Consider the following 26308-nt stretch of genomic DNA (forward strand, 5'->3'; position numbering starts at 1 on the left):
CTTTTAGATTGTCTAGATTGCTGTAGATGTGGTCCAGAAGGTGTCCCTTGTTATGTCTCCCAAGGAAAGCCTTTTGGCGAAGATCCATAGCCTGAAAGTTGGATCTGAGGTTGTAGGCTGAGGTGTCACACGGATCGTCCAGATGGAGATTGAGATCACCCAGCAAAGTAAAATTTGCTGAGGAAAACAGGGCGCTAGCGGCAATATCTGTCAAGTCAGAAACAAAGTTGCTAAGGGCGCCAGGAGGGCGATAGGCCAACATGCCGGAGAATGAGGTGGTGGGCGATAACTCTAAGGTAAAAAGAAAGCTCTCACACGTCGGTATGGTGGAAGGAGTAATGCAGCATTTATAGATGTCTCTGTAAATGATGGCGAGTCCGCCGCCTCTGCCAGTCTGGCGGTCAAAGCGTTTCATGGTGTAGCCTTGAGGGGTGGCCCACACAGTAGATGGATCGCTTTCAAGTTGAAGCCACGTTTCTGTCAAGAAGAGAGCCTCAGGATTGAGCTCTTCTATCAACATGGAAAGCTCTGTGTGGTGTTTTGGTAATGACCTACAGTTGGGGAGAAGCATTCTCCATTTATGAGAGGGTTGGGGTTTATCAGTGTATGCGGGAGATAAACTCCAGTCACATGATGTACAGTGAGACCCAATATTGGATGGAAGGATAGAGTGAAAGCACAAAGAGTTGGCGGGGGGGGGGCCGTAACGAATGCAGGGTGGAAGAACTATAGAAGAGGCGATTTCCTACCATGGTGCCAGGCCAAGTGTAGTGCAGGAAGCTGGAAGCGTCTGGACGCGGACTGGCGCAGACTGGCTTCTCTTTGGCGCCTCTTCGGCGCGTCAATGGCGCTCCCGCAGCGCGTAACCGCTGCGCGAGGAGACAGGGGTTTAGTAGATTGGGAGGGTTGGGAGACTAGACTGACACCCTAACAAGATGGCCGCCCGTCGTGTAGGCATGGGCGGAAAATCCGTTCCGCTCGCGGATTTTGCGGATTTTCGGGAAATCCGCAATCCGCGAGATTTGCGAATTTCCTGCAAAATCCGCAAATCCGCGAGCAGCGGATTTTGCTCGCACTGCTCGCACTGTTCGCGTGAGTTCGCGCCCCGCGAATAAGTGCGAAATTGCAGAAATACGATCTAAGCAAAACTGAAAGTAACTACTTACCAGGTTCAAAAGTTCAGGCACATCATTAGTAGCCATTTCCTGTAGTGCTTCCTGAGGGGCCCCTCCAGAGTTCAGTTGCCAGTTAAAACTATTATGTGACCCTGCTCTGAACCTCAGAATAGTTACACATATGCCACAAAGGTCATGAATTACAGCTAAGGGAGACAAGCAGGAGCCAGGCTGGAAGTTAAAATCCATTAATCAGCCCCTAATTCATTATTGTCAGTTGGGGCAGGGCAGGTGTTGTAACTAATTTTGCAACAATGAAAGCACTTAGCAAGTGCAAAAGATCACTAATCAGGGCGCACTAAGGAAGCAGGTGCCAGCTAAAAAAATATTCTGTGACACATTAATCAGCCCCAAATTAATTCAGGTCACTTGAGGCAGGGAAGGTGTGCTTTGCTTTGCCGAAAATAATGTACACTGGACAACCAGAGGGTGTGGTGATGAAACAGAGGGTGGCATGGGTGGGCCAGAGGGTGGCATGAGTAGTCAGAGAGTGGCAGTGGTGACAGAGAGTGGCAGTGATGAAGAAGAGTGTCCCAAACAGGTTGGACACGTAGAAACAACAAGTTCGCAAAACTTGCGACCCGACAGGTAAGTTCGCAAATTGTGAAATTGTAAAAACCCTCGCGAACTGGCAGAAACACGGGCGAACACAAAAAAAAAAAAAATCCGCAAATTCGCGGGAATTCGCGGATTTTGCGGATTGCGAATCCGCAAATACGCAAAATTCGCGAACGCGAGATCCGCAAAATTCGCTCATGCTTACCGTCGTGGAACGACCAGGAAGTGCCAGCGCTATTCCTCCCTCCACATCAAACAGCAATGAAAGCTGCGGTGGACCGGGGAGTCAGCGCGCCTAATAGTTAAGTGCAAAAAGCAAACCGTTATTAAAATCAACGTGTTTGTAAAGTGCAAATGCAAACAGTATTTAAAATCTATGTGTTTGTCAGTAATAGAGTGCAGAGCAGACAGTTTTTAAAAACAACGTTTGAATTAGACAATTTTAAAATGCCCAAGCAAAGATGCACACAGCACGCCGCAATATTTTCAGTTAATATGGGGAGCGCGTGGAGGTGAGGCTCTTTAGTAGTCAGTGAGGGCTGGGAGACTGGACCGACACCCTAACAAGATGGCCGCCCGTCGTGGAACGACCAGGAAGTGCCAGTGCTATTCCTCCCTCCACATCAAACAGCAATGAAAGCTGGTGTGGACCGGGGAGTCAGCGTGCCTAATAGTTAAGTGCAAAAAGCAAACCGTTATTAAAATCAACGTGTTTGTAAAGTGCAAATGCAAACAGTATTTAAAAGCTAGCAAGCTGTTCCTAAAACAGAGAAGGTGGATTCAGACAACAGGACGAGGTTCATTCCAAGAAGATATACTCATGCACAAAGGTCTTCCCTTATGTGTCCTCTACAGTCCTTTCAACCCACTGTAAAATTCCTACCTTTTTTTTTTTTTGGTGTAAGACATTTATTATGCAAAAAGAGACATAAGATTACACTGCGTCACGCCAACAACCTGGAGGCAGGCCGCTATGAAGTATTCATTTCACAAAATGTAAGAAAGCAATCGGGGGGAACACAACCCAGCAGGCTGCGAACGTCCCAGACAATCATACAGTACAGGAAGGACATGTATTTGAGCAGTGCAACCTTAGCACGTTAAATGGTCTTACGTTTTGTCAGCGCCGTAGACAAGCAAATGGACTAGGAGGTAACAAGGCTGCCTCGGAGCGTGCAGCAGGTCGCAACCTGCTGAAACGGCAGATTGAAAGGATACGCCTATCAGCACTGTTTTCACCCAACCTGCCCCAACAAACAGAAAGAAAACAAGAACAACAAACATCGGTGCAAGTACATAAAATCAACCACACAGTATCCCACTCATACATGGGGCTGAGCGTTCCTGCGCTGGACAACTGACAACGAATGTCAAGCAATGGTAGGGGTTGAGGCGTGGCGGGCCCCAAGTCTCCTCCGCGAAGATGGAGGGGGGGAGGGGGAGTAGGGGGTGGAAGGAGGATGTTGAAGCAGGGCCGACCACCGGGTCATGTGGCCTTAAGGGAGACGGAGGAGGTTAGGACATGCAGCATGCGCAAAGTCAATAGGACAGCAGGTCCAGGGCGCACCTCAGCTCCAGGGCAAACCCACGCCGGCGCGGAACATCAGAGCAGCAACAACACGACCTCACCTCCAAATCATTCAACCCATATCATCCGAAACACCCACATCAGGTGATCCACCAGAGGCGTCCGAGCCCGCACGCTCTCTGGTCCATTGTAGGAATGGTTCCCAAATATCGTTAGGCCTGGATGCGGTGGGCATCGTCTCCCAATAGTGAGTCAGTTGTGCATGCCCATATGTGACATCCTTAATCCACTCTGTGAACGAGGGAAGAGCTCTTCTGCACCTGTGTAGTGAAATCTGTCGTTTGGCATAGAGGAGGAGTAGTGCATGTAGTTTCCTGTCACAAGGTTCTGTATCCTTGACATAGCCCAACAAGCCCAGAAGCGGTGATGGTGCATCATTCCTATGTATGATTTGATTAATGGCTGCGAAGACGTCAGACCAGTATTCGTCCAGTTTAGGGCAGCTCCATGCCACATGGATAAAGGACGCATCCACCCCTCCACATTTCCAGCAGGATGCATCCGTGCGGATACCCATGCGGTGTAGCAGCACCGGCGTGCGATAGTACCGGTGTAAAAATTTGAAGTGGATGAGCCGCAATCGATAGTTTGGAGACAATGCCGTGAGCTGCTTACAGCAGTATTCCCACGTTTCGTCTGTCAAAGGATCGGCCAGGTCGGCAGCCCAAGCCAGTTTGGCCGTGGCTTCAGTGATTGGGGCTTGCTCTTGCATGCAGTTGTACAGTCTCGACACTAGTTTTTTGGGGGAGGGTCTCGAAAGCAGATTCTGAAGGGCGTCCAGAGCAGGGGCCCTAGCTTCCTGCAGGATTCCCTAAGGGAATGGTACAGCAGCGCGTCCGCAAAAGATTCAGGCTGGTCGCTGTCGCCCGCGCGCAACTCCTCAAAGGTACCATATATCAGCGAAGGTGTGCAGCCTCTTCCCACGGAGCATGCGGGTGTCACCCCTGGCACTCAAGCAGGGTAACATCGGATTTCCCCGCAGGGGGATGGCTGGCGCGTAAAGCAAGGAGAGTCCCGCTCTTTTTTGCAGTTCGCGCCAGGCCCAGCAAATCATCTCCACAGTGTCAACCTCCCTCGAAGGACGTGAGACTTTCCCGTAGAGCGCTACCCGCAGCGGCAACGGGGCAACCACGGCCAGCTCCACCGCCACATGCGGCTGGTAAGGAGTGGGGAAGGCCCAGAAATGCAGAAATTGCGCCTGCGCGCATAGGGAGTATAGCCTCAAATCGGGAGCTCCAAGGCCCCCCTGCCGGAGCGGGAGCGTGAGCAGATCCCAGGAGACCCTCGCCTGTCCCCCGGCCCACACCAATTTCAACAGCAAAGAGCGGACACGCGCGTGAAAGTGCGCCGTCATGGGCAGCGGAATATTTACGAACAAATACAGGAATTTGGGGAGAACCACCATTTTCGCTAATGCTATCCTTGCAACCAGGGACAGAGGTAGCTTGTTCCAGACCTCGATTTTCCCCTCTAGCCAGTCCACCGCCCTACCAAAGTTGAGTGACCACAGCTCCTGTACATCCCTACTGACCCATATCCCCAGGTATTTAACAGCGTCAGTTTCCCTACGCAGGGGGTAGTCTGGAGATGGTCGACTGGTCTCATCCGTAAGAGGGAAGGCAACAGACTTAGACCAATTTATGGACACTCCTGCCAGGCCCTCAAACCGCACGAATTCACGGAGCAACGGGTTCATGTTATCCTTGGGGTTGACAATGTACAAAGTGACATCGTCAGCATATAACGAAATCAGTAAGCTCCGGGAGCTGAACCCGATGCCCCTCGCAGTGTGGTGTTGTCGAATCCTAGCCGCAAGCGGCTCCATTGCAATGGCAAAAAGAAGGGGGGACAGTGGGCACCCCTGTCTGGTCCCTCTAGAGATAGGAAAGGGTTTGGAAACGAGGCCATTCACACTCACCCTAGCTCTAGGCTCAGTGTACAGTAGCTTGATTAGAGTTATGAAATTACGACTGAACCCCATCCTCTCCAAAATTCTAAACAAATAAGGCCACTCCAAAGAGTCAAACGCTTTGGTGGCGTCCAGGAACACCACCGCCGCCTGCACAGATGGGTGCAAGTAATGTAGGATAGAGAAAATGGTTCTGAGGTTGTGTGATGTGGCACGGCCAGGGATAAACCCGGACTGGTCAGGGAGTGCGATGATCGGCAACATCGGCTGTAGTTTGTCCGCAATTATCTTGGCATAAATCTTAGCATCCACATTAATCAGGGAGAGGGGCCTATAGGAGTCCAGGAACAGTTCGTCTTTGTCAGGCTTCAAGAGTGTCATGATTAAGGCTTCACGCATGGAATCTGGGAGGGAGTTCAATTCAAGGGCCTCAACGAATACAGAGTGCAGTTTCTGCGCCAGCTCCTCTGCATATGTTTTGTAAAAGGACGTTGTCAAACTGTCAGGGCCAGGGGCTTTGTTGGCCGTCATGCTCTGAATCACCTGAACGATATCTTGGACTGTTACAGGTAGGTCCATGTATTGTCTGTGGTTATTATTAAACCAAACTAGGGCGATAGAGTCAAGAAAGCTTTCCAGAGAGGCTGGGACCATGGGTTGCTTGGAGGTGTATAGGGACGCATAGATGTCAGTGAAGGCGCGTAACACAGCTTCCTGGCCAACAGCCAGGGCCCCCTCTTTGTCGTGGATGGTGTGGATGTAGTGTGACTGTGTACGAGGAGCTATCAACCTGGCGAGGGTCCTGCTGGGCCTGTCCCCCTCCCCATACCTGCGGGCCTCGGCCTGTCTCCCCAGGAATCGCACCTCGCGCTCCGCTTCCTCATTAAAGGCAAGCAGCTTGGTTTTTAGATCACCAGCAATCTCCAAGGTCGGGTCAAGGCTAAATGCTGCATCTAGATCTCTCAACTCCCGCTCCAACTGGGCCAGTGTTTCACGGATGGTATGTAGCACTCCCGCCTGCCTCGCTATGCACTGGCCCCTGATCACCGCCTTAAAGGCGTCCCATTCGATGGCTTCTGATGAGACGGAACCTGCGTTTTCTGCAAAATACTTAAGGATATCCCCCCTGATTTCCTCAACAAATACTGGGTCCGTGAGTGCGTGTGGGGGTAGGTGCCACGTGAACGCCCTGTGAATAGCGTCGGGTAGGCGCAACTCCAGCATACAAGGGGCATGGTCTGACAACGATCGAGCCTGGATGTCGACCCCTGTCACCCACGTCGCCACCTCAGGCGACACTAGCCAGAAGTCCAACCTGGACCAAGCAGACTTATGGCACGTGAAACAGGTCCCCACTTTCACACCAGGATGTCGAACTCTCCACACATCAGAAAGCAACCCCTCCCTGATTACATCAAGGATGGCGTGGCGCGCTCTAGCATGCGTTGGTCTACCCACACCTCTCCGATCCATGTCATCATCCAGCACAACATTAAAATCTCCCCCCAGCACAACCGATTGGCAGTCAAGCAATGCAATTCGCGCCCAGATACCCCTAAAGAAGTCAGGATCGTCTACATTCGGACCGTAAATGGCAGCCAGCACGATAGGTCGCCCCTGCAGGGACCCATGTAATATAACGTATCTCCCACCCACATCTTGCACGTGAGCGTGTTCCTGCCAATCCAGCCCCCTGCGTACAAGTATAGCCACCCCTCTCGCATAATTAGAATAAATGGCAGAGTACACATTTGACCATCTGGAATTCTTCAATCTGGGTGAAGGGGTTGTATTAATATGAGTCTCTTGCAAAAAACAGATGTCCACATTATGTCTGGCCAGTATACCATGCATCAATCGGGCTTTCTTGTAATCTCCAAGGCCCCTAATGTTCCAGGTCCATAGCTTAATCCCCCCCATATCTGAAGTACTGTAGAAGCAGCACCGTCCCCGGCTGTTCCCACCCCCCAGAGCCATAAGGTCCCGCACATATCGCAATCACTGATCCCTTGCGCAAATAGGAAGACAGAAGAAAGAGCACAGTGCACCGTATCAGAACTAAAAACAACAACCCCACAAACTCCCCCCACCTCCCCCCACCCTCATCAACCCCCCAATCAGGTCGTGACATACCCCGTAGAAAGGCACGCATAGCGTGATATAAAACCAACATCAAAAACAATGGGAGACACCCCATGGGGCGTGGTGCGCCCAGCTTACACCCCCGTGTAACCGGGGTGGCTACATTCGGAAATAAGGCTCCTTGGACCCAACGGTACCCCCGCCCCAGGGTCGACTAACCCCACCTCGGCAACATTCACAGAGGCAACAGGGCACCAGTAGTCACAGCTGGGCATTCGGGGATACCTCAGTTTCTTACCCCTCTCGTTCCCAGTCCAGGTATAACAGCAGTGGGCGCACGGGGCTCTCAAGCGCCAGTTTAAGACGTGAAGGAGGCAGACCTATAGTGTCCCAAATCTCACAGCGGCAGCCCATTTAGTCATTATCACTGAGTTGTTCTGCAGTGTCCTCCAGTCTGGGTGACTTCCTTCTGGCCCCCGAACTGCTGATATGTTTGGCGAACTTTAGCGCAGACTTCGCATCAGTGAAGAAGTGCGTAGTGTTGTCGTGGAGTACCTTCAGTTTCGCCGGATATAACAGGGAATATTGCACACCAGCTTGCAGCAAAATTTTCTTAGCCGGCAAAAATTCCTTACGGGCCGCTTGCACCAGGGGGGTGAAGTCCGGATAGAAGGAGATGTTGTTTCCTTTATGCGTAATCTTACCCTTCTCCCTCGCCAGTCTCAGTATGAGGTCTCTGTCTTGATAATTGAGCAAATTAGCAAGGATGGGACGAGGTGGGGTACCCAACGGCGGCTTCTTCCCAAGTGACCTGTGTGCCCTCTCGACCGTGAATACTGATGATAGGTCCGGGTCGAAGAGTTCGTGCAACAGGTCCGTCACAAACGCCTCCATCTTGCCAGTGTTTGTCGTCTCCGGAATTCCCGTAATGCGTATATTAGACCTACGGGAACACGCTTCCAAATCATCTGACTTGGCACGCAAGTTGTCCAGCTCCCGCTCCAGAGATGTGATATGCTGCTTGGCCTGCTGTTGGAATTCACAGCATTCAGTTTGCCTGTTTTCTAAGCAATCCAGTCTAGTTTCATGGGCATCAACCTTGGTTTTCACTGATTCCAGCTGCGACGACATGGCATCAAGTTTGGTATCAATGCTTTTCAAGCTGGACCTCACCTCCATAATGAGCGCCCCAAAGTCTATGTTCGCCGGTGTCCCCTGCGACGATGGCTCACCTCCATCCGTCTCTGCTGCTGGGTGCTTCGAAAGACGCTTGTTGTCAAAACTGATTTTGGGCTGCCTAGCCTCATTTTTCCCCATCGTAGTGGCGAGGACATGTCAGCAAGTATCTTGGAGAAGCAGCGCCCGCCTGCAGGCTGTATGTGCACGTTTCGGTGTGGTGCCAAAGCAGTACGGGCAATTCCGGGGGGTGCAGATGTACAGACCGGTCTTCCAGGCCTCAGTGACGCAGCTACACAAGGCCCGCGTCTGCAATAACGCGCAGTCTAGAATATTCGCAAGCCCCAAGATGGCGGGAGCTGGAATCTCAACAGTGGAACCACACAGTGTCCAATAAACCACCGAAGTCGGGGGCAGGGGTTTTGATGTCAGGCATCCGGTCTCCTCGGGTCGCAGAGGCGCAAGCAATGCCCCGATCTCGTTATCGAATGGTAGCAGCACTACTCCGGGGCAATGGTGTGGTCATGTGGGGCTTCGGTAGTCCCCTACCCCTCCTTCAGCGTTACATCACACTCGACTTAGGCGGCAGTTGCACAGGGTCAGGCACAGCCCCCCAATCGGGTCCCGGCAGCTGCGATCAGCATGGGCCAGCTCTGGGAGTATGGCCGACCCGTCTTCAGCGTCTCGGCAGGAGTTTCCGCCAAGGCGGGAGATCGGCTGCCCTCTGCGTTCCACTGGTCGGCAGCGTCCCGGCCCACTCCTCAGATCCAGCAGGGACTCACCAAAGGTTGCCAAAGCAGCGGACCCGCTGCAGTTAGGATCTCACGCCTCCGTCCGCCGGACCTCCAGAGGCCTCCAAAGCCGCGGTCTGTGGTGGCCTGCAACGCCCAGGGTCCAGCACTTCCGCCGAGGATCGAAGCGGGTGTTCAGGTCGGCAGACCCGCAAATGGCTCCAGCTCCGCGATCCTACCAGCCGAGTGCACCAAACTCCGGTAACAGGATCTCCCGGGTGTCCGCTGTCGATCCCTGAGATATCGGGGGTCCGCAAGGACCAGGAAAAGGATTATTGCAGGATTAAAGAACGTAGCCGGCGGAGCTCACTCACAGAGCGGCCATCTCGCTGCTCGGCTAGCCACGCCCCCCCGTAAAATTCCTACCTTAACCACCTGCAGCATGAGTATCCATTCCCATTCTGCCAACACTACCCATACCAAAATGAGGCAGGCTGGCTCACAGTGTCCTGCAAGACCCTATACAATCTCCTAGTCCAGTATTCAAACTTGTCTGTGCACTTCTTTTACGTTGTTAAAACCATCTCCCTCTGTTCCCTTGGCTCTCTGCTTCACCCACAAGCTCAGCATCATCTCACCTACAATAAAAGCATCAGCACTGAGTCAAGATTCAAGTTTATGCTCTCTTATCAAATGTCCACTGGAATGCTGTCATCATACTGAGCTGCCTCAAATCAGGTATAGGATATGACACCTTCCGAGCACCTTCAAAGAACCCATCAAACACCACCTACGTCAGCATGAGGAATATCCTGATCTTAACTCCCTTCAGCCTCAAGGTTGGATTCATATGCTCACAAAACACCATGAACACACCTTGGATTCCAATGCATACCTTTTGTAATTGGCTTGCAAGGTATCATTAGCAACCATCCCGCCAAAATACTGGCTTCTGCTATCATACACTGCTTAGCTTAAATATAACACAAAAAAGGATTTCTGGATCCGAACTACAACAGCCTTTTGTCTGACTTGTGGGGACAGGGTAATGACAAACTCTGCCACCTTGTGGGTAAAATGAAAGTAGCAATTATTGTGGTTGACGGCATATGGAAGGAGAGGACTCCAAGCGAAATAGGAGGAGAAAAGCCCAAGACCTGGGAATTGGTCACTTTCATATGGGAGACCAGTGTCTAACATTATCAAGTATTCATATGCTTAGATCGCTCATGTGCAGGACTGGTTGCAAATTCAGGATGTGGAACTGGGCAACCACCCAAGGTGGACTGAAACCCGGAGTGGGCGTGGGGCGTGCAGCTTACACTCAAGGGCTTCCCATCTCTCGCAGGAGGAGGCTGAGTCTGTTACGAGAACAAGCACTTCTAAGGTGTGGACTTGGTGTCCTGACTCTTGTAATGGAGAAGGTGTGATGCCATGTTTTTGTTGAATTTGGAAGCAGAAGACAACCCTGGAGATTGGACTGAAGAACATAGTGTAAAGGCTATGGGTTATTACTGTTTCAGCTGTACATTTTAAGGCAATATACAGAATATATACCTCGCCCGTTTAGAAATCAAACAATCCGCTGATTATGTACCTGACGACAAACCCTCCCCATCTTGTCGTTTTCTCTCGCCATTCGAAATCTCCTGAAGGTGGTACCATAATTTAAGAGACAACTTTCTAATCATGCTATGCCATCTCAAGTTCTCATGCTGAGGTCTTATGTGACAGCCTCTGTCCGCTCTGAAAAAGGGAAGGTTGCAAGTAGCGGGATAAAAACTGTTATGATGTTTGAAGGGAAGTGTGACTCTATGTCAAGTCAAGTCAAATGATTTATATAGCGCACTACATACCCAGAGGGTCTCAAGGCGCTTGAAGAAGGGTGGGGGAATTACTTGTCGAATATCCAAGTTTTAAGTTGCTTTCTGAATGCTAGGTGGCTGGAGATATCTGTGTGAGCCGGACAAATCAGTATATGGCGATAAGCCTCTTGGAGGCCAACGACTCGGAGTATATTCTCTCTGAGTATATTCTCTTTGTGTATTTATGAAGTAACTCACTGTATCGTACCTTTTCTGAAATTGTGGCATTTATGGTAGAGCTCTAGCTTCAATCCACAATTTCTCGACTAGAAAAAGTATGGATTAGAATCCTGTACTCTGTTGTGCGGCAAGGAAAATGGCCATAACTTGTTTGTACAACAGGTGCTGAACAGTTTCACTAAGCACCTTCCAGCAAACTTGACTTCTGGCCATGGTAACAACAATGTACTCCACTTTGGAGGAAATGCAATGCATTCTATTTGATACATTTTTCCACTAATGTCATAAGCCTGGCACCCTGCTGTACCTTTTGGAAATATTGAAGTCATCCAGCTCCCGGTCTACGGTCCAGATGGCCAGATGCCTTACCCCAGCAGTGTCCGGTCTGCTGGGTATGCTTTCCTGTTTTTGTCAGGCGAGTCTTTGTCTGGCGGCAGGAGTTACCTTGTTCTGAACTCCTGTCCTTCCTATATGGTCATTTTTCTGACCTGCTGACTGGAATTTAGCCTTATGAAACACGGGTGAACTTTGCTGGATCGCCCCTTAAAATGGCTTGACATATTTAAGTATTTTACATGCCTTCCTAATAATTTCATCCAGCCTAGGCCAACATACTATCTTTCCGGACAATGGAAGATGTAATAGTCTGATTTTATGGCTGAATCTGCTCTCTTCTCTGTTCTATTACCCATATATTCTGCCATCTGCTGACTACTACTTTACTTGTCAAAACCCTAAATGAATCTATTGCCTCAGCGATATCCGTTGTCTGTTTTTCCATCATCTTTAGGATTTCAATGCAGTCTTCCCTTTCCTCTGTTGTTTTGTACAATGACCGAAAACCCTTCAATAACGCTCTTGCGTAATAGGCAGAATTAATACTAGTTTGAAACAAGTTTGACCCAGCCTATTCCCTTTTGCATTTCAAAGTAAACTTTCTTCTCCAATGTATCTCTGCACAATATGTTTGTTTCCACAGATGATTTGCCTCCCATTTCAAGTAGCCTAGACCCCACCAGGATCACCAGCACCTCTCATTCCACCAGGTCTCCTTTTAACATAAACTCACAAAAATGCTTCTTCCAAATCTTAAAATTATTGTGCCGCCTTACTTTTTTAAGGAACTATGCACCTGCAATGGAATGGAGAGGAAGCTGGCAGGTCAAATTTAGTGAAATGGTCAACACTGTTCGCTGCCTCTTACTTGGACTCAAGAATGAAGAAATTGGTCCTGAAACCGGCTAAGGTGTCTTGAAATTTCTTCTTCAAAACATAAGTCTTTCGTGTCTGGCTCTGAGCTTCTGCTTTCCTTCTCTCCAGATGATGCACTAGAAGGCTCTTCAGGCAATAATGTGGGGCAAGGCGTCAACCCTGTTATATTATATCTGGTCAAAGGGTATGTGAGGCCACTTCTGCTACCATTGGCATTTTGATAATTTGAAGTACATACTCACTATTATATTTCTCTGTCATGCAATGCTAATGGATAAAAGGAAGCATTGCAAGGAAACTAAAAATGAAGGTCTACAAACAGGGATTCTCTTGTTATGGAACTCAATAAACGTCATCCTCTTCCTATCACTCAGAAAGGTGCTGAATATATTTATTTTCAAAAGATTCTTCACACTGAGTAGTGAACTCACTCCTATCCTTTAAATCTAACTTACACACAGAAACGGCTGGATTTACAATTGAACGTTATTCATAAATGATTTGCTTGCAGCTGTAAATCCCTTCACCATGAACGGTACGACCCCTGATTGCATAATATTGTCCATGAGTAGAGTAAGGTCCAATCCTCAGGTGGAAAGTGGCAGATGCAGGGTTTTTTTTCTCTGGGAAGTTGATAGCTCACAGACTGGAGTGTGTAGGCATTCTCAAATTCCCCTCTGCCTCCTTCCCTGGAAATAATGAGAGACTTACTCCTGTCATTGGCGTGAATATATTTATGTCCAGGGTCGAAAACTAACGGCGCACACACAAAACCTGTGGGAGCATGGGTCAAATGGTTTCTTCAAAGGGCAAAAAAAAAATGCACCATTGAACGAAGGTGCTGGTGTTATGTATAATTCTACACTGAACATAGCTGAATTGGTGAATTCCAGAAAGCTGTAAATCTGCAATCTGTGAATAGGGCCCGCAAGTGTGTTTTACATATGTGTACTGGAAAGTCCTCTGCTGCACTTGAGAGAAGTCTGCACTTCATATGTAAATAAACAAACCAGACAGAAAGGAATAGGCAGCATTCTAATCATTTGAAAAAGGTATAGTAGCAAGGAATGAGCGAAGCTGTTAAGTTCAGGAGCTAGCAATCACCGTATACTTTCAAAACGTTAGGAGATTTACAAAGAGCGAAGCTTCCAAAATAAACAATAAAATAAGCATTGGCCCAGCTAGCAGGTCTCGCCTCTGAGACCTATTGGCGTTATCAATGATTTTTATCTATTCTGTACAACATCTCGATACTGTGCAGGGGATAAATAAAAAATAATAAAGCATTTTGCGTAATTTAGTAGACAAGCACACCACGCATGCACACACCAACAAAATAAGGGGCCGTTTTTTTTAGGTCTTGTGGCGATTACAGCGCGAAGGGCTGTCTCGCCAGAGACCTATAGTCACCGGCCCAGCTTTCCAGGAGATAAGAGATGGCCACGCGCATCTTCAAGAATCGGATCGGAGCGGGCCGCGCGCGCGTGTGCACATCTCATGTCTCCTGGGAAGCCACACCTCTCCCTGCTTTTGCACACGCATGCTCACACACACACACACACACACGAGCGCACACACAGAGACACACACACAAGCGCACATACACGCACGCATACATACAGAGACAACCCCCCCTCTGCCGCACACATACACACAAGCACACCGAGACCCCCCCGCCGCCCCCCTCCCTTCTACAACTAAGCCCAACTCACCGCCACTCTGGACTTGTGCAACCTCCGCGGGGCTCTCCCTCGGGCATGGGAGCCCCGCGCCACCACTGCTCCTCTGGCCAGGCACTCCCTGGGCACGGGCTTCAGAAGACGGAAGTCCCGCCCCACAACAGGTTTCAGTTTGGCGCAAGTCTTGTTTATAACTGTCATAATACGGCCTCATTACAAGCATGGAGGTATAACGGGACACAAAAAATGTCCTGGGTCAATACCCCTAAACCTCCATCCTGCTTTAACTAAAAAAAAAGCAGACGCCCTCGGTCCCGTGTGATGTCATCAGGCGGAGCTGGGTTTGAAGTTGTTGTGGTCGTGGGGCTATGGTGCTCTTCTGCAGTCTCAGCACTGGCGCAGTCCCGGGACGAGTGATTATGACCGGTTCTTCACAAGTGATGTGATTTAATAAGGGAGTTATTACTATGGGTTCGGAAACTGAAGCTCTTTTCGGCCACAGACAAGTATATTGTTATCAAAAGCCCTGCAAGAAGCGGGCTGCAGTTTTACATATGCACGTTATTATTATACACCGTTACTCTGCACCGATTACACTACCGTGCCTATGCAACTACAGACAAAGCTTGGATTGATGGAATTTATTCAGAAGGACTCAGTCTTAACAGAGAAGGGTGAGCAGGTGGAACCATGGAAGGGGAGGAGGCTGCCTCCGACTTTAGATTATTGCTTATCGAACTAGCGGACCCGAGTTCAAGAGCTTTAAAAAGGACAGGCGAGCTGGAAGGCGCTGAATGTATAACTTGATTGGTAAAGCAAAATATACTTTATTACAAACCGGCAACCCTAAATTACAATACGCACCAATCGTGGAAGATTCCATAATTTAATGTACATGCGGAATTCAGACTTATTCCACTGAACCAGCATTCCGTACACATTGTACACAGTGTACTGTACATATTCCCGAGTATGTGTTGGTGATTTTACATTAAAGTGTCCATCCAGTGACATTGAAAACAAGTTGTCCGCTTACGGTGAAAACACCGCCAACGACCACCAACTTTAGAGGTCTGCATGCAATCTCACTGTGTTTGATGACGATAGTTGGGGTTTTAAAACCGATGGTTCCATTTACTGGACTGGCCCTTTAAATGAAAACACCCTTCATAGGGTGGTGCATTTTTACACCCCTGAGTGCCTTTGCTTCTTTCTCGGTCGGTTTCCAGAAGAACTGTAGCAAAGTTAAAAGTAAAAAAAATAATAATAATTAAAAATAAAAACAGAACACTTAGAGTGTATTTCTAAACAGCATGACTTTAAAAAAAAGTTATTTCATGAAAAGACTGCGTTTCTTGTCACAAGGCTCGCAGACTCTTTCCGATGAAACACTGCACAGCTTGTCAGTCAGGGAAGAACCAGATAACCTGACACGGGCTGAATTCACATGGATGCGAGTTTTCACACTGCGTGAGGATATGACGCTGAAATATTAGTGTGAATGGAATCTCCTCGTTTTAGTAGCTCGCTCACTTTAACCTGCATGAAGCAATGCTTCTAATGCTGCTGTAGTGAAGTAAAGTCCCCTCCTCACATTTGAACCCTCTGCTTTACATTTAAGCACACAATTCATAGACATGACACTATTACCGGAAACTGCCTGTCGCAGTCAGAGAGCGCAATACTTTTATTCCACTGGTGCTTCGACGTCATGAAAAAGAGCAGGCCAGTTGTCTAGTACTAACACACAGAGAGCAGACACCAGCCGGGACTGTGACCGACGAGGTAAACGGTGGGCTATGGCGATGCTGAGTTATGCTACATTATTTAATTATACTCCCATTCATAAACTAGCTTTCTAGCTAGATAATTCGATTTTGATCCAAAACATGTCCCAACTTTAATACGCATGCCTTTATTTTTGCATTGTTGAATTGAATTTTTTTTGTGTAGGCATGTAAATTAGACCGAACGCATTCAGAAGAGTAGATGGTTAGACAGGGAATAGAGTTGGAACGAATGAGAATGCCATAGGTCTCGCATTTACGCTGGTTTAAGCTATTGTCATTGTAAATGACAATGCCTTTTATTTATGTTTTGAAAACCAAAACATAAGTAAAGGGCATTGTCATTTACAATGCAAATAGCTCAAACTGCATAAATGAGAGACCTATTGCATTGCAAATGCTTGTCTTTTCTTTTTTCGGAAAGCCAGTGGTGGCGAAGAAGCATGGGCAGGGGCATGTAAGCAACACAGGGGCAAGGTGGGCAGGGGAAGCAACATGAGCAAGGGGTGTCATAAGCACAGAGAGGCTGGTTGGTACTGAAGCAACTCAGGGGTCTGGAAGCAATACAGAGGGTGCGGTGGGGGAAAAACACAGAGGGAGTGGGGAAAGCAACCGTAAGAGAGAAAGAGCAAGTTAGGGTGCAGTGGACGGGGACAAAAGCAAACGGACGTGAGAAAGAGCATTTGGTGCTGAGCTGGGTTAGAAGCAAATGGACAAGAAAGCAACGTAAATGAGGGAGCACACGAGGGCAAGTGCACAGAGGGGCAGAGGAGAAGCATACAGGCAAGAGAGGACAACACAGAGAGGGAAAAAGAAGGAGACTAAGGAGACGCCTGCAGTGGTGTATCAAGGGGGGGGCAGGGAGTTGGCCCGCTCTTACCTGAAAGGTGTTGTGGGGTGGCGGCATCGCTAGCACTACCCCACCGCTCTTACATACAGTGCAGGGACCACCCTAGGCAGAAAAGGGCTCTAGCTACGCCACTGGACAGCTGGAAAACACATGCACTCTTGTAGAGTGCTTAAACAGAAAGAAAAACGTAATGCCTGAAAAAGTCAGAAGTGTAAGGACACAACAAGGTGTATTGGCTACAGGGGAAGAACAAACACAAGAAGAGGAAGTAAAGCTCAAACACGTAAACAAATAAGAAGCAAGCAGATGAGTGACAAAGAAGCTAACCAATGGTAAGTTACGGGGGCTCCAAGCCCATTGTACGGTAACAATACGTCTCACAACAGACAGCACATATGATGTCTAGTAGGCAAGATGTGAAAACAAGGGTCAGCACTGCAGCCCTGAGTAGCAGTGGGAAATAGTTGCGACTGCTACTCAGGGGTGCTCAGAGCAATATGAAGACCGCATGGTCTATTAGACATACATCCCACAACAATACTCCCGCACAAGCCCACAGCCAAAACACAAAATATCTCCGCAGTCCAGCCTTGCTACACCTGCCAACCTGCACCTTGTGTGCTTGTAGTTAATGAAATGCAAAGAACCATTCTTTTCCTGTATCACACACACCTCTTTCTGGATAAATCCAACGGCTCTCACCTTACCTGTAAGACTGTGATCCATATCTGTTCAACAGCGGTATTGTAACACAGCCGAACCTTGAGCCTTCCAAAATCCCTTTCATCCCCTGATAAAGTAATCGTATCTGAAAGGGAAAGCGCATGTTAAAGGTCTGGGTAAGTCTCAGCCTTGAGTGTGGACAAGGTTCTATTGTTCCCAGGTTGGCATGTACTCTACGGTTTACGAACACTGTAAATTAACAAGGAAGGCCTCTGGAAAAATACAAGTTTGTCTCTCTGGGTTGGATTGTGAGGTAGTTCCGCGTGAAGCCTTAAGCCACATCTTAAAAAGAAGGCACATTATTTCTCTTGTTCATTATTATGCTTTTTATTATCCTCCTTTTTTTGTCTCTTACAAGCAGAAAATGCAAAACTGAACAGAAGGGCAATAAAATATACTAATGGCAAAAAGGAGAAGCAAAACAAAATGACCAAGGAAGAGAAAGCAAAACAGGGTAGACTGTGACAAGGACATGGATTGGAAATTCAAAAAAGGGATGAATTAAATTGAAAGGGTAAAGCAAGCATAAAGCAAACCAGTAAAGGGCTGGCCATCTTGGAGTGGAGTCCATCCCCTCTTTCCACCTTTGAGGTCAATACGGATGAGACCTTAGGGTAGCTAACAGTAACACTGTAGTTCCCACTTGAAAAGCCCTGTGCAGGTTTAGAGATAATTTTGCTCTCTCTACGACAGAACTCCAGACCCAGCTAAGTGACTTATATAATGCCACCTTTCACTTGTATATCAAGGGATGAGCTGGGCTGTCTTGGTGATTTACGAACAATAAACATTAGAAATCTTGGCCTCTGGAGTCATGTGGATGGAGAAAATTAGAGACAAGCAAGTCTGTGCATGTTGAACCTCTCGCGGATGTGACTGGTTCTAATGCAATTTGACAGGAAGGGGGGGGTTGTGCCGGCTATGAGGCATGTGGAGTGGTTCAGCTAGATGGCTGATTTGGCTTGTGGCAGAGCTTTGTGTCTTATCTGTATGTGCATTTGGGAACCTGAAATGTGGCATTGGGGCCTTATTGTATATCATTAAACTACCTACCTTGACGCATAACTGCCTCGTTCCTGGGTAAGTGGGTGCATATTTGAGGAGATAGATCTGCATGACTGATTGTGGCGTGCAGGCCATCAAGAGTGTCCATGCTAAGAGACTATTGGCTGATTTGGCTTGTGGCAGAGCTTTGTGTCTTATCTGTATGTGCATTTGGTAACCTGAAATGTGGCATTGGGGCCTTATTGTATATCATTAAACTACCTACCTTGACGCATAACTGCCTCGTTCCTGGGTAAGTGGGTGCATATTTGAGGAGATAGATCTGCATGACTGATTGTGGCGTGCAGGCCATCAAGAGTGTCCATGCTAAGAGACTAACATGATTTCAGAGTGTCGCGGACTGTGGTTCCACTGCTTCCAATTGTTAGCTGCCTAGAATGAGGCATGTTGAATAACATTCCGCTGACTGGCCATCAGGGCCACACTTTCCAATGGCAGTCAATAGTTTTTTACTGGGTTAAGTGGCAAGTTATTGTTGAGGCTACGATACCTACCAGGAGGGGAGGAAAGGCTGTAGAATATTATGTTATGGCTATTCTGGGGAGAAGAAGAGAAAGGAGGAAGAAAGGAATAGGGGAGTGGTGGTCCTGGTATGTGAGTGAGAGAACGCTTTTCATAGTTAAGCAGCAGGATAGCTTCCCATAGTTGCAGGTTATGAATACATGGTCCTTTAGAGGGCTTCAATCATGAATGATTCTTCATGGGACTTTTCAGATATACAGAGATAAATTGGAGATGCAGTTAAGCCCCAAAAATAAGGGCATGTGCTGGATGCTGTGGGGTAAGTATTGTTTGCGGGAACATCAGGGCACGAATCATCCTACAAGACATAGGGCAGGGAACTTTCTCAACGAATACCAGCTCTATCTAGTTAGGAAAGAACATGGCAATTTAGCTACAAGTTGGATGGGAAGAAATCTTTTAAAGGTCATAGTCAACCTAATCAAGAGAAGTTCCTGTTTGGATAATCAGGGATACCTATTTTGCTGTTCATTATACAGTAACTGATGATAAGTGGAGATACAATACGCTGTTCATTATACAGTAACTGATGATTAGTGGCGATGCAATACTCTTTGTGGGAACTTGAAGGCAAATAGCTCTGCTTTTTAAATATAAGTGTGCCTTATACAGAAGTGACTATTTATCCGAATCATGTTATGAAATGTGCTTATTTTAGGTTTAGATGTTGGTTCAAGAGGGTGCCCTGCAATCTGTGATTGACTCTGCTTCAAATCAAGCCCGCATAGTTCTGAGGATCATATCCAGGACAAATGATGCTTTCTGAAGGCGATGACCTGCCGGAGTCTTGTGGACCTGTAGAGGCGGTAACATGTCATACATCAGGACCTCTCTATTACTAGGGCAGTCACAAAAGACAATCAAGACGATACTGGTGGCTAGTATAAGGGGATTCATATCACACCTTCAGGAGTTATTTTCCATGATTTGTCAGATAACTCAGCCTTGATATGTTCTTTGGATAGTCCTTATGTTATGTTATGTTATGTTATGTTATGTTATATTATGTTATGCTACGTGGATTTCTAGAGCTCATTATCATCTGGGAAGGCATCCTGGTGCTGAGCAGGTGATAGTCTAGCTTAGCTTAGGGTGGGGGGCTATTCACAGACCAAGGTCTTCAGCTTCTTTCAGGACTCAAGAAGAGAGGGGGAGACTTGGGTGTGTATTGAGAGGTTGTTCCATGCTTTAGGAGTGATGTAGGAGAAACCCAGGCTCTGGATCTGTTTTTCTGAATGCATGCATGTTTGTGGAATAGGAATAGTGGAGCTCCCTGAGGGATGGTGTGATTTGGATTCTGCTTGTGAGGATCATGATGCACATGGCTCTCGAGTTCTGTATGGTCTTATGGTGAGTTGCTTGTTGATTCCAACATAAAGGGTGTTCTCGTAGTCCAGTTTGCTGGTGACTAGGGCTTAAGGAATGGCTTTTCAGAGCTATTAAAGGAGTTCCCTCATCATTTTCAGGCTATGGAATCAGGATGCTGTCAATGGCATTTACTTATGTGCTCATATCCAGTTTGTTGTTATTGGTGATTCTGAAGTTCCTGGCAGGGATAATGGTGCGGTTGGTGGGTCTTGGGATGGACAGCCACCAGCTTGAACCACATTGTTAGATGTTCCTGATGAAAATCACAACCCTTAGCTTGAGAAGGTTGGACTTCATCCAGTTGGCAACTACGGCCATCAGAGCCGGACTGGGAACCAAAACCGCCCCTGGCAAAGTACTCGGCCGGCCCCCCTCCCCACTCGGGGGTTTGGAGGTGCCACCGAGCGCTTTGCTAGGGCCGGTTTTCAGCCGATTTTGTTGCAGAGCCGATTTTGCAGCTATGCTGCAAAAACGGCCCTGTAACAAAACCGGCCCCCAGGGGCTCAAAACCGGCCCCACCCTTGCGGCGCACCGGGAGATTGCCCGGTGCCCGCTATGGCCAGTCCGGGCCTGACGGCCATGCAGGCGGTGAATTTGTCCTGCATATTGTAGGTTTTGTCCAAAAGGGACAGTATGAGTTGCGTGTCCTCGGTGTAGGAGCGTATGCTGGTGTCATGGGCACGGATAACCCTGGCAAAGGGGGATTATGTAAGTACTGAAGAGTGCAAGGCTGATGGACGATCTTTGTGGCACTCCACAGATAAGTTTGCGGGTTTCCAATGTGTGAAAGACAGCTAGTCCAGTCACTTTGGACAAAGTTGAGAGTCTTGGTCATGTGCCACTTTTCTGGATTAACTGGGACAAATCCCCCCTGCCTAATTAATGTTCCATTAATTAGACATTAACATGCTCTGCTATCGTGCTGTACTATGTACTTCTAACAAAAGATGAGAAACATGCTAACTCCACTGGATATGACTTCTGGATCACCCTTAATTATCAAGAGAGTAGTTGTTTGTAAAGAGATAGTTTTACATTGACACATCTATTTGTTACAAAGCCTTCCTCTGTATCTTGGTGGGGCTTTTTTCAAGAATTTAGACATTGTTTTCCAGCTTAGTGTGGGTGAAGGCGAGGCCCAGTGTGCTGGCCTGACACTTACATTCCTTTATGACCTAGAGAGAGAAGGCACGGCCTTCGAGGTATTATGTTGCAGCGCTGTAGCAATTCAGGCTGAATTATTTGTAAATTAAATTGTTAATATCTATAGTCTGGAGAAACCATTTTCAGGGAGTTGGAGAGAAAGGCAAAATGGTCAATTTAATCTGAATTGTGCTGGGCGTAGGATATGCTATATCAGCTGGAGACATTGAACTAATTGAATGGAAGGCATAGATAAGGAAGGGCTAGATTCAGGGAATTTAGACAGCTAATGTTCAGTTTAGTATTCCCTCAGGTTAGTTACTCCAGTACGTGGGTTTTGAAGAAGCCGCAAGAGGTAAGTCAGAGGGTTTCCTGCCTGTCAATCCCATTTGTCTGGTCAGGCAGACCTTTGTGAATTGCTGATTGTATGAAAGCACCCTTTCAACTCTATCTAAGGAGTTCCAGCAAAAGTAGTTCTGTTCCTCTGGAAATGCAAGGAAAGGCAATTTGAACAAGAGGCAGAAGGAGGAAGCTTGTAAGAAGAGGAACGGGATCTATAGGGTCACCTGAACTAGCTCAATCTATTGTTTTTACATCTCTACAATTGTTTTGGTGATTATCTGGTTCCCCAAGTACATGAAACTCTCCACCAATTTCGTAAAACGGCTGAGGGCCGATAGAACTGGATATAGTTGGTATCCCCATATCCCGGAAGGATTCCATCAAACAGTCCTTTGTAGACTATGTCTTGGGCTAACCCACTTGGCAAAATGAGGTTCTCTGTCCAATAGACTGGTGGCAGTCACACAACCAGCTTTCCATTCCCACAAGGCCAGTTTTCACGGGGAATCTCTTGCATAAAAACTTTTTGGGGGTCTGTAATGTATTGGCAACTTTGCAGAGTTTTCCAGTGGATGCTGTAATTTCTGTGCTTGACGTAGAGAAGGCCTTTAACCTGTTTAGTGCTACAAAGTTGATGATCTTTGGTGGTGACTTCTGTTATGTGACCCAAGCTCTCTAAACCCTTTGACATCAATCTGTGTTAACTATTTCATCGTCTCTACTCGCCACTACATTGGGGAATGTGACAGGATTGCTCAGTTCCCTACTCGTTTTCCTTCTATTCTTTTTGTCCAATCTCTCTTTTATGAGATCTGACACTCAATTGAAAATACCCTGTGGAGTAAAACCATAGAATGGCGGAGTGTATATGCATGGAAAGGATACATTTCAGACACTAATATCCCAGTTGTCGTCCCTCGAACTCCCTTGTTGGGGTTGATTGATTCAGTCAGGATCATGACTTCCGCACGCAATTTCTATATGTAGGTTCTAGTTACAATTCCTACTCCCCAGTGCCTTTTGCCTTTTATTTTGATGCATTGACCTCCAAATTCACAATGTACTTATCAGTTTTGAATATCATTGCATAAATACTGTCCGACAAAAATAACCTGGCCAAAATGTTGTTTACAAAACTTCCGCTCTATCGATTGTACATTTTCCAATATTTACCACAAGAGGTATTATTTTTCTAAATGAAATTTAGGATACATTTTTTTTATCGTTTACAATATTTGGGCAATGATATTCTGACCCCGTTTTGACATCAGAATTTAAGTCATATTCTAAATCTTTCCCGATGTGCCAAAGCATCTATTGGCTTCAGAGTTGTCTCGGTTGTTTTAACATTTCTTTATTTGGAAATTTCCAGATAACAGAACAAGTCCTTACAGTGGCATTTAGTAAGGATACAAACCAAATCATACAAAAGTATATGAACTATACATATACACAAATGTGTACAAATCGAGGCAGAGGTAAAGGAGAGACGAAGCAAAAAAAGAAAGGGTGGGGTGGAAAGAGGAAATGAGAAGAAAAAGAAAAGAAAAAAGTGGTGGTGGAGGAATGGAACAATAAAAAAGAGCAGTCGCAACAGCAAAGTATTACACCAACTGAAGTATGCAGCAAAGTAAAATTGATAGGCTTGTACAGCTGGATCTGGAAACCTCTAAAATACCCAATATTCATTTTTCCCTAGAAGGACACAATTATACTTGTTTAACACATCTGTTCACGTTCCCAGCCAAGGCTACAGCTCGAGGGAGGTTGCTAGCAGTTTGAAGCCCAGAGCCTTGAAGGGTTGAAAGGGATCGCTTGCTGGTTCTAAGATGTCTAGTGAAGCAGTCTATTGCCAGTAAGCTGTTGTGTCTAGTTCATATCTAGGGAATGAAGACCTTATCATAGCAAAGATGTCCATTTGATCCTGTAATTTGTACATGAACCCTTCACACTTGGCCGATTTGTTGAGTTCAGTCAAAATGTCACGTAGCGTAAGGTGTTTTCGCTTAGCAAGTGCTCCTAGAATAGTTACAAGACGAGCAAGATTGGGCCCAAGCGTATCCACTAGGTAACCCTACACATCAAAGATGTGTTTCTTAGGTAGCATACATTGTCTCTTCTGCTGGTCGTTTGGGATCAAAATTGTCCTAACCAAAAATGCCAAATTAATGCACAACTTACAGTTCAAAATCCATAAAAGAAATGGGATTCCATGCATATCAATACAGTCGAAAATATAATGAAATATAACCTGCCACGCCAACATGCCCCTCCTGGTATAGAAAGAGATATATGGTCTTTGCTAGTGTGACTTTTTCACCTTGTTCAAATTATTGTAGCTGCTCAGAAAGTCTTACACTATTGAGAGATGCTACGTACTCATTCAGCTCTTGGTGCAACAGCGTCAGGTGACAGTGGGCTTTTCTCTGGAATGAGTTCTGCACAATGTGTGAGCTTAGATTTCAAGGAAGTAGGAATCTTCTGTCTACAATCGCACACCCTTAGATGCAACAGGAATCTAAACAATAGTGGTGCCATCTGTCTAATTTCCTTGTGCTGCACATAGTTCTGTACCCCTCAAGGCTCTATAATGTTTATTATACATGGGTTCATGTCTCACCCACTTGGACGTCAGCGGATCCCCTCTGGCGGAGCTGCATGGGGCATATAAAGGGATGTAGAGTCCATGGGTCCAGGCGAGACAAGTTTAATATGAACCCTCTCAGTTAGCCATCCGACATTACAGGATCCTATCCAAACCTTTCATTCCAGATAGCTTTCCTATCAGGAGATACCCTTAGTAAAGCAGGTACAATGGTGCTTTTCATTAACTCGGCTACACTGCCCTTGTGTCATCTGGCTATAAGCTCACTTACCCGAGGATGTAAGGTCTTGTAAGCCTTTTATCCTTAGTACTCTTGGAATTCAATCCTTGAAATACCTTCTGGAAACCCCAGACCCACCGATCACAGAGAATAATCCATAAAAGTGCATTTAACGTTTCTGGGTGGTTCCAAACTTCACAAGCTTACTAGAGTGTGTCAGTGACTGTGTTGCTTGCACTTCAAAACTACCTGCGTTGAGACATAATAGAGCAGGTACATCTCCAAATGAAGTGAAAGACTTACCTAGGCTTCGGTTACTGCCCTGAGAGTCCTTCCTGGAGGAGGTACTGCTTGGTACACTGGACGCGGAGTCATATCTCTGAAAAGTAAACTCCTGGTTAGTCAGTTCTGTGCGCATCCCAGGATCCGCAGTGCAATGCCAAGGCAGTGTCCAGTGTGTCCTTGCACCAGCGCGTCAGAAACCCTATCAGATATATTGTACACGCCCCTTGGCAACCACACAAGCCTGTCTTAGGGATATGATTAATTAAAGTGATGACTCAGTGTTTATCCGTCAATACCCTGTGTCATATGATTCTGCCAGACTGGTTACCTTCTGCAAGTTTACGTGGCACAGATATACCTTCTGGTGCTGTAGAAACTATATTATAATAAGCACCAGGAAACAGATGGGTCACAAAGGAGAATTTATGGACAATATTTGATTGTTAAATATTTTATTGGGATTGAGCGGAGCCAAGAGTATACATATGAGATCAACTTGTACATGTACCAGCATCAAGTAGAAAAATACATTTCCACAAAATCAAATTCACATCATCACTAAGATTTCATCCCCCCGCCCCTCTTAAAATGTGATTCGCCTATTAGGAAATGAAGCATCGAAACGGGAAGAGAACACCTGATCTCCCTCCCCTTCCACTCCCTGGAAGCTTCCCTCGCACCCTTTTCCTAATTTGTTGAGGGGCTATCAGCGGGAGTGACATAAAAGGGAACGTCCACTGCAATTTTGGTTTATGAAGACGTGTAAGTGGGGTTTACAGTGTGAAGTGAATTTGTTTATAGACATGAGGACAACCCAAGCAGATCCACATGGAGGGGTCTGCGGCTGGCGCACAGCTTTACCACGATCTCCTGGAAGACCACCAAGACGATTGAATGAATGAATAAAAAAAGAGTGTTGAAGAGCCTCCCAAAAAACTTAAGAGGTCCAGAAGCAAACATTAATATGCTGGTATTTTATTATAATTTTTTTGGGTCAGACTTAAATATCACAAACTTAGCCCAAGGCCATTGGAGCCCTTTATTGAGCACCAGTTACATTACACAATGTCACAATCGTTTTCTAGACCCTAGGAGTTTAAGTGATTTGCCCAGAATCATAAGACTCGAGCTTGGTTCCCAGTGCTTAGTTGGTAAAACAGGTAAGTCCCACGGTCCTTCCAAGGAGACACCTGCAGCTTGCAGCACCTACTGCCCCCGCCTGCGCGGCCAATGACAGTGCCAA

The 26308-nt window shown here is 47.0% G+C and overlaps 1 protein-coding gene across 1 annotated transcript in view; it reads right to left on the reverse strand.

The window, feature by feature from the left end:
* The window catches only part of TC2N (tandem C2 domains, nuclear), a 221012-nt gene that overhangs the window by 61358 nt on the left and 133346 nt on the right, over positions 1-26308 (reverse strand). The window contains exons 6-7 of the mRNA XM_086937679.1: positions 25084-25159; positions 17500-17600 (exon numbers count right to left, since the gene is read on the reverse strand). Coding sequence (XP_086793805.1) covers positions 17500-17600; positions 25084-25159 — 177 coding nt within the window. The remainder of the gene's footprint in view (positions 1-17499; positions 17601-25083; positions 25160-26308) is intronic.

The sequence above is a fragment of the Lissotriton vulgaris genome, chromosome 9 (genome assembly GCF_964263255.1).
Source record: "Lissotriton vulgaris chromosome 9, aLisVul1.2, whole genome shotgun sequence".
Classification (NCBI taxonomy): Eukaryota; Metazoa; Chordata; class Amphibia; order Caudata; family Salamandridae; genus Lissotriton; species Lissotriton vulgaris.